Source organism: Cebus imitator, unplaced genomic scaffold, assembly GCF_001604975.1.
Source record: "Cebus imitator isolate Cc_AM_T3 unplaced genomic scaffold, Cebus_imitator-1.0 Scaffold766, whole genome shotgun sequence".
Classification (NCBI taxonomy): Eukaryota; Metazoa; Chordata; class Mammalia; order Primates; family Cebidae; genus Cebus; species Cebus imitator.
In genome coordinates this window covers 262648-272145 of record NW_016108081.1, presented here as the reverse complement: position 1 = coordinate 272145, position 9498 = coordinate 262648, and the positions used below count along the sequence as shown (strand labels likewise).

The 9498-nt window shown below is 41.6% G+C and overlaps 1 protein-coding gene across 3 annotated transcripts in view; it reads right to left on the bottom strand.

The window, feature by feature from the left end:
- FAAH2 (fatty acid amide hydrolase 2) overlaps positions 1-9498 on the bottom strand; it is a 204501-nt gene that overhangs the window by 156490 nt on the left and 38513 nt on the right. For all 3 annotated transcript variants that reach the window (XM_017519684.2, XM_017519685.2, XM_037735270.1), the window contains exon 3: positions 8154-8290. In XM_017519684.2, the coding sequence (XP_017375173.1) occupies positions 8154-8290 (137 nt within the window). The remainder of the gene's footprint in view (positions 1-8153; positions 8291-9498) is intronic.

Sequence of the window (9498 nt, the reverse complement as noted above, 5' to 3'; positions counted from 1 at the left end):
CTTGTGTTTTTCAGCTCCATCAATTCATTTATATTCCTCTCTAAGCTGTTTATTCTCATTAGTATTTCGTCAAACCTTTTTTCCAGGTTCTTAGTTTCTTTGCATTGTGTTAAAACTTGTTCTTTTAGCTCAGAGAAGTTTCTTATTATCCACTTTCTGACAAGTTTCAGTCAATTCATCAGACTCATTCTCCATCCAGTCTTGTTCCCTTTGTTGTGAGGAATTGTGATCCCATGGAGGAGGAGAGGCACTCTGGTTGGGGTGTTTTCATCATTTTGGAGCTGGTTTCTTCCCATCTTCGTGGATTTATATACCTGTGTTCTTTGTATTTGGTGACTTTCAGGTGGAGTCTCTGAGTGGACACCCTGTTTGTTGCTGATGATGTCATTTCTTTCTGTTTCTTAGCTTTCCTTCTAACAGGCCCCTCTCCTATAGGACTGTTGGAGGTCCACTCCAGATCCTGCTTGCCTGGGCCTCAACTGCAGTGGCTGCAGAACAGTAAGGGTTGCTGCCAGTTCTTCTTCTGCTATGTTTGTCCCAGAAGGATACCTGCCAGATGTCTGTCTGAGTTCTCCTTTATGAGTTGAATCTGGATATACAGGGGTCGGGGAGCTGCTTGAGGAGACAGTCTGTCCTTTATAGGAGCTCAAGTGCCGAGCTGTGAACTCCGTTGTTCCATTCAGAGCTGCTGGGCAGGTACGTTTAAGCCTGCTGCAGCAGAACTCATAACAGCCTTTTATTTCCCAGGTGCTCTCTCCCTGGAGGGTGGGACTTTATTTATAAGTTTCTGTCATGGTACTGCCTTTTTTCAGGGATGCCATGCCCAGAGAGGAAGCAGCCTAGTCACAGTCTACCAGCAGAGATGTTGCTGAGCTGCTGTGGGCTCTGCCCAGCTGCTGTGTGAACTTCCCTGCAGTCCTGTTCATAGGAGTCTAGTTAGAACTGCCTCGGAAATGGCAGACTACCTCAGTAGTGGTGGATTTCTTTTGTAATGGTGGACACCCTTCTCCCACAGAGCTGGATCATCCCAGGTTCAGCTGTGCTTGCTTTGAAACTCTCTCTCCAGAGCATTTCAGATTCCTGGTCTTTCTGGTTGTGGGACCAGCCGTGCCTGATCACCTGGCTCCCTGCCTCTGACCCCTTTTCTTTAGTTGAATGGGCGATTCTGTTTCCAGGCTTTCCAGTCACCTGTTGAAACCATGCCCAGATTGCGCTGGGGGCTTGTGGTGCTTTTTCACCTGGGAATCTCCTGTCCTGGCTCCCTGTTTCAGTCCCCTTTTTTTCAGTTGAACAGGCCACTCTGTCTCCCAGGTGTTCCAGTCGCCAGTTGAAAAGATGCCCAGATTTGTGTGAGATTTTGGGCAGAGACCCACTGAGTTGGCTGAAACAGCCATGCTGGAAACTCGTGGCATGTTTTCACCCAGGAATCTCCTGGCCTGGCTCCCTATTTCAGTCCCCTTTTTATCAGTTGAATGGGTGACTACGTCTCCCAGGTGCTCCTGTCAACAGCTGAAATGGCGCCCGGGCCCATGTGAGTTTTTTTTTGTGTGCATAGAGACCAGCTGTGCTGGCTGAAACAGCCAGATTGGAGACCCATGGTGCTCCTCTGCCCAGGAATCTCCTAGTCTGTGGGCAATAAATATCTGTCTGAAAATGCAGTGATCACTCACCCTCTGTGCTTTCACTGGGAGCTGCAATCTAGAGCTGCTCCTACTCGGCCATCTTGGATCGAGCCACTTTTTTTTTTTTTTTGACAGAATTTTGCTCATGTTGCTCAGGATGGAGTGCAATGGTGTGATCTCAGTTCACTGCGACCTCTGCCTCCCAGATTCAAGTGATTCTCCTGCCTCAGCCTCCTGAGTAGGTGGGATTACAGGTATGAACCAAAATGCCCGGCTAATTTTTATAATTTTAGTAAAGATGGAATTTCTCCATTTTGGTCAGGCTGGTCTCGAACTCCTGACCTCAGGTGATCTACCTGCCTCAGCCTCCCAAAGTGCTGGGATTAAAGATGTAAGCCACCACATCTGGTCAGTTCCTGTCTTTTCTTTGACACTTCCTTTCCAGTTTTTGAAAATAAAGCAGGAAATAATCTTCCCTGAAGATATTTGATAAAAATTCCTCCCGCCCCCCCCCAAAAAAAAAACAGAAAGAAAAAGATGTTTCCATTTCATTGTTAAAAATTTACTGCAGTTTGGTACCTGAGTTAGTTTAGCTGGCGAATGAGCTGATTGATGAGTTCACTCCAATAGCCAGGTGTGCCCATCTCCTTGAGGAAGCCCACTCTATTTTTGGTAGCATGAAGGGCCATTGAGAGGTGAAAGAGACACAAGAACCATGAGATCTCCTGGAAATGCTTCCCTGGGAAGGCAATTTCATGAATGAGGTCTTCCAAGCAAATGAGCCCAACCTTCCCCAGGTGCTCCTCAATCACTGTGTTGTCTGTCAGAGGGATGGTCTTATTGTTGACTTTGGCTTGTCCACATTTCAAAATGAGCTCCCGTACAGAATTCAGATTTGTAAATCCCTAGACCACATAAGGTTCCATTTTATGCAGCATTTTTAGGTTCTAAGGGATGACTTTTAAAAAGACACCATGAAAATTTTTCTTTGGGTGAGGTCTTGCAATAGTTCTCTGAGCCAGTAAACTCACAACATGAATCCTTTTGATGCATATAACGGAGGCCAAGGAATGTTTATCTGGCAAATCCAAGGCAAGAGGTTTCACTTCTAGGTGGTTGAGATGCACATTGCCATGCTTCTGCTTCCAGGAATCGTGTAGAAATGACTCCAGTCACTTAAACCTGAGCCTTTTTCCTTTTCTCTGCTCCTTCTTTGCCAGAACTGCCTGCTTTGCCTGTGTGGATTTGAGGGCTGAATAAGTCTGCCTCTTTTTCAGGAGATTTTCTGGAAACAAAGGGATTTTCTTCTTCTTCTTTTTTTTTTTTTGGTTTGTATATACAGGTATTGATCGACTTATGACCTATGCAACTTATGACCATTCAACTTTACAACCACAATCGCTAGCCACGACTGCTCCGCTGTAGATTTTTGGAAACAATACAACATTTTGATGTGTATAAAGAATATCGCTACTGCCTGGGAGGCTGTGACAACAAAGTGCAAGAATGACATCTGGAAAAATTATGTTAAGCGCGATGTTAATGATTTTGATGGATTTGACAGTGAACATGAACTTGAAACGATTCGGGAAAAAATAGTAAAACTCGCTAAAGACCTTTCTTTGGAGTGTGAAATGGAAGATGTTGAAGAGTTGCTAGACAAAGAATCCGGAGAACTTACAAATGAAGAGCTAATCGAACTGGAAGAAGAAAGAGTGGCGGAAGAAGAAAGAAGAGAAGCAGAAAAAGAAGAGGAGGAGCCAGAAAGAAAGTTCACCACTAAGGGATTATCAGACGGTTTATCTTTACTGAATAAACTTCTTACACATTTCGAAGCAATGGACCCAAACATTGAACGATTTGCAAGGATTGAACGGATGGCACATGATGTGTTTCATACATATTGTGAAATTTATGAAGAAAAAAAAAAACATACAATTCAGAAAAAGCTCACCATGTTTATGAAAAAATCAACTCCGGTAACCCCAACTGCTGCCCCAGATGACATCAACGATCCGCAGCCAAGTACCAGTGGCCAACAAAATGCTTCATACATGTTTATATATTTTGATATGTTTTGTAATTGGGAAAATGTTTCCTATGGTATTTTTTACACCTGTATTTTGTATTTTTGTATGCACCTGTATTTTGTAATTTTGTATGTTTTGCAAATATTAAACCAGTTGTACTGGTAATGCAGTGTTTTACTTAAACGTGACGAATGTGGAAATAAGAAACAAAGTGGTGTAGAGGTGATAGAAATGGCATAAAATGAACAAAGAAAATTATGATATATAACAATAATGAAAGAAAATTATGATAAAATATGACTTAAAGATTTTTATAACATCATTTCACAGTACTGTACATATAGTCTACTCAACTTATGACCAAATCGTGTTATGACCAGTCTGTCAGAACCAATCGTGGTCATAAGTTGAGCACTAGCTATATATTTATTTTTTAATTGCATTTTAGGTTTTGGGGTACATGTGAAGAACATGCAAGATTGTTGCATATGTACACACGTGGCAGTGTGATTTGCTGCTTTTGCTCCACCTTCTTTCTAGTGTTGCAGCTACTGATTTATGCCTTAATTTCAATGTTTAGCTAGGAGTTCTTTTATAAGAAAGTTGTTTAATTTCCATGTATTTGTGTAGTTTTCAGAGATCTTGATGTTGATTTCTATTTATGTTTCACTCTGGTCCAAGAGAGTGTTTGGTAAGATTTAATATTTTAATTTATTGAGACTTGAAGTAGGACTGACCATGTAGTGTATGTTCCATTGAATGTATATTCCATGGTTGTTGGGTGGGGCATTTTGTAGCTGTCTATTAAGTGCAATTGGTCAAGTGTTGAGATGAAGCCCTGAATTTCTTTGTTCGTTTCCTGCTTCAATAATCTGTCTAACACTGTCAGATGGGTTTTGAAACCTCGTAATATTATTGTGTAGCTGTCTAAGAATTGTCTTATGTTATGAAGTTTTTTTCTGTGAATCTGAGTGCTCCAATGTTGGATGCATACATGTTTAAGATGGGTCAGTCTTCTTGTTGAATTAAAACCTTTATCATTTTATGATGCCTTTCTTTGTCTTTCCTCATTGTTGCTGGTTTAAAAATCTATTTTATATGATAAAAAGAATAGAAAATCCTGCTCTTTTTTGTTTTTTGTTTACATGATGGATCTTTGTACATCCTTTCACTTTGAGCCTGTGAATGTCATTATATGTGAGATGGACCTCTCAGAGACCACAGACGGTTGGGTCTTGTTTTTTCATCCAGCCTGACATTCTTTTTTTTTTAGACAGAGTCTCATTCTGTCATCCAGGCTGGAGTGCAATGGTGCAATCTCAGCTCACTGCAACCTCCACCTCCCAGGTTCAAGCAATTCTCCTGCCTCAGCCTCCTGAGTAGCTGAGATTACAAACAAACACCACCACGTCCAGCTAATTTTTGTGTTTTGTCTTTTATTTTGTCATTTTAGTAGATGGGGTTTCACCATGTTGGTCAGGCTGTTCTCAAACTCCTGACCTCGTGATCCACCTGCCTTGGCCTCCAAAAGAGCTGGGATTACAGGCATGAGCCACCATGCCTGGCCAACACTCTGCCTTTTAATTGGGAAATGTAGCTCATTTATATTCAAGGTTAGTATTGATACATGTGATTTTATTCAAGTCATGCTATTAGCTGTTTGCTATACAGTCTTGATTGCACAGTTGTTTTATAGTGCATGAAAGCTATAAGCTTGAGTGTTTCTGTGATAGCTGGTGTCACTCTTTGAATCCATGTTTAGCACTTCCATAAGGTTGGTCTAGTTGAAAAATATTCTCTCAGCATTTTCTTGTCTGAGAAGAAATTTATTTCTCCTTCATTTATGAGGCTTATTTGTGAGGATATGAAATTCTTGGTTGGAATTTCTTGTCTTTAAGGATGCTGAAAATAGACCCCCAATATCTTCTGGTTGCTAAGTTTTCTGCTGAGAGTTCTACTGCTTGCCTGATGGAGTTCCCTCTGTATGTAACTAAACCCTTCTCTCTAGCTGCCTTTAAGAGTGAGAGAGTGTGTGTGTGTGTGTGTGTGTGTGTGTGTGTGTGTGTGTGTGTGTGTGTGTGTTTGCATTGAACTTGGTGAATCTGATTACTATGTTCCTTGGGGATGGTCATCTTATATAGCATGTGACCACCATTATCTGTACCACTTTGATTTGCATGTCAACCTTTTCACCAAGGTTGGTGTCAGCCTCTTCACTTCAAATATATTTTCCAAGTTTATTATTCTCTTTCCTTCTCTCTCGAGAATGCTGACAAGTCATAAGTTTGGTTTCCTTACATCATTCCATATTTCTTGGAGGTTTCATTCATTTTTCTAATTTCTTTTTTCTTTATTTTTTGTGTGATTGAGGTGATTTGAAAAAACAGTATTCAAGCTCTGAGATTCTTTACTCAGTTTGGTCTATTCTGCTGCTAATACTTCCAATTGTATTATGAAATTCTCATAGTGAGTTTCTAAGTTCTAGAAGCTCTGTTTGGTTGTTTCCTAAAAGGCCCATTTCGTGTCTCATCTCTTGGGTCATTTCACTGAATTCTTTGGATTCCTTGGATTACAACTTTCTCCTGAATCTCAATAAGTTTCACTGACACCCAGATCCTGAAGTCTATGTCATCTCAGTCATTTGAGACTCGTTAAAAACTATTTCTGGGGAGCTATTGGACTTGTTCTGAGGTCAACAGGGACACTCTGGCTTTTTATATTTCTAGAGTACTTGCACTGATTTGTTCTAATCTTTGAAGATTGTTATTTCTGTAACTGTGGTGTAAGTTTAGTATAGTTAGTTGGCTATGTTTGTGGACTCTTTCAGAAGGCCAGTGTTCTGTATAGAATCTTTATGTGTGTTTGAATTCTTGCACTTGGTTTCACAGGTGTACATATTGGTAGGATGATTGATTGGTGGTGTAATTTGGGCTGCAATCCAGTAGATGAAGCATAAGAGTAATGGCTGGTAGCTAGGTTAATACCAAGTTGTGCAGTTCTTCTGTATGTCCTTTAATATGTGGGCATGTCCTTGAGTTGGGAGGACAGAAAGAGACAGCACTCCCCTCACCAGATCTGCTCCTGAGATTTGGAAGAGCCCCTCTGAACAGTGGTGCTGCACTGGCATTTCTTTTGTTAGCTGTTCTGTACCACCAGCCCTCTCAGGAAGAGGTTGAAGCAGAGAGATACACCACACACTATGGACGCACCCTGTGGAGGGAGGCATGCCCATCTCACCTGGCCCAGGAAACCATGCATCTCTCCCTCTCAGTGTTCTATGAGTGGGAGCTGCTCCCCTGCTTTGATACTGTCCACAGATCTCTGTTCCTTGCTCTCTAGTAGCATACTGCAACCCTGGGTGCACCTTGCTGTCCCTTAGCTGGGGTTCAGCTCTAGCTATGCTAGGGGATCCAATATGATCCAGGCTAGCCAGGAAAGTACTTAGGTGCATCAATACACTGAGGTTGGGTGACAGGGGCTGTTATATGAAACTGCTCCTACAAAGCAGCTAGGCATGGATGCTGGGAGGGGCTGGCAGGCAGGAAAGCTTGCAGGGCCAATGCACCTCAGTCCCATGGGGAAGCTGGTCCTGCTCTCTACTGGCTCAGAGGTCACTCCGGCCAGCACATCCTTGGCGGAATGGGAAGGCCTGGGTATTGATGTCTGTGGGTGCTCTCAGCTAAAGCTGCCCAGAGAACCAAAAGCTTCCAGGCTCCAAACCCTCTGAAGGTCCATCTCTGCCTGCTCTCTGCCAGATCTTCCTGCCAGCTCATACACCCAGAGGGGACAAGGGTTTCCCTATAGCTAGGATCCCAGAGGTTCCCGGTGAACATGACGCTGCAGTTCCCTCACTAACCCCTTTCCCAGGAGCCATTTAAGGCCAGGCTTCAGTTATTGATTTTACATCTTTCTTTTCAAATATACTTGCTGAAAGCCATACATTTCCCTTTAAGTGCTAATATATCTACATCCCATAAGTTTTGTTATATTATCATATTTTTTCTTTCAGTTCAAAAGTTTCCTTGTGATTTATTTCTTTGACCCATGGGTTATTTTAAAGTATGTCATTTACTTTCCAAATATTTCAGATTTTCATTTACTGTTGACGCTAGCAAGATGTTACAAAATAAGAACTGTTTCAAAGAGAAAGCACAGGTATTTATCAGAATCCAAGTTTGGCTTTAGCCAAAATACTTTAAAGACATAAGCCTCAATTTTCTTATTTGAAATATAAGGTCAATAATACTATTCTTATAAGTTGGCTGTGAGGATTAATAGGTACTGATCATAGTGCCCCCATATGCCATACAGAGCTAACAGAGAATTGCCATTATTATTTCTTTTTCCAATGCAACTTGCTGAATCGTTTCTCTCATTTTAAAAGTGAAGAAGCAGCATGAGTTAGTCCTTCACCTTTATAACATCCTTTTTAGTTTATAATTTTAGAAAATGTAGCCACTTGTGAGTTAAACTCATGTGGCCAAAAATAAGAGAATAGTACCTTGCAGCTGGAAAGCTTCCTTGACTGTGAAAGGAACTCCAAGGAAGGGCCATTTCTTTTCCAGGCTGGCTTCATCTTCCTGCCTCTCTGCAAGCTTTTGATCTACAGCATGAGCCTCCTTCATCGCCTCCTCAAATCTAAGAAGAAATAAAACAATGCAACTTTACGTAAACAAGTCACCTGACCAAATTTATTAAAAGAATACCATATTAGTATGTTAATATGTCATCAACATATTTTCCCCATTTATTTTATTGCATTTTAGGTTTGGGGGTACATGTGAAGAACATGCAAAATTGTTGCATAGGTACACACGTGGCAGTGTGATTTGCTGCCTTCCTCCCCATCGCCTGCATCTGGCATCTCTCCCCTTGCTATCCCTCCCTCTCCCCAGCTCCCCACTCCCGACCGTCCCTCCCCTATTTCCCCCCAACTGACCCCAGTGTGTAGTGCTCCCCTCCCTGTGTCTATGTGTTCTCATTGTTCAACACCCGCCTATGAGTGAGAACATACGGTGTTTGATCTTCTGCTCTTCTGTCAGTTTGCTGAAAATGATTGTCTCCAGGTTCATCGATGTCCCTACAAAGGATACAAACTCATCGTTTTTGATGGCTGCATAATATTCCATGGTGTATACGTACCACATTTTCCCTGTTCAGTCTATCATCGATGGGCATTTGGGTTGGTTCCAGGTCTTTCCTATTGTAAACACTGCTGCAATGAACATTTGTGTGCATGTGTCCTTATAGTAGAACGATTTGTAATCCTTTGGATATATACACAGTAATGGGATTGCTGGGTCAAATGGAATTTCTATATCTAGGTCCTTGAGGAATCGCCACACTGTCTTCCAAATGGTTGAACTAATTTACACTACCACCAACAGTGTAAAAGTGTTCCTATTTCTCCACATCCTCTCCAGCATCTATTGTCTCTAGATTTTTAATGATCACCATTCTAACTGGCCTGAGATGGTATCTCAATGTAGTTTTCATTTGCATTTCTCTGATGACCAGTGATGATGAGCATTTTTTCATGTTTGTTGGCCTCATGTAAGTCTTCTTTTGTAAAGTGTCTGTTCATATCCTTTGCCCACTTTTCAATGGGCTTGTTTGTTTTTTTCTTGTAAATCTGTTTTCGTTCATTGCAAATTCTGGATATCAGCCCTTTGTCAGATGGGTAAACTGCAAAAAAATGTTTCCATTCTGTTGGTTGCCGATTCACTCTAATGACTGTTTCCTTTGCTGTGCAGAAGCTGTGGAGTTTGATTAGGTCCCATTTGTCTATTTTGGCTTTTGTTGTCAATGCTTTTGGTGTTTTGGTCATGAAGTCCTTGCCTACACCT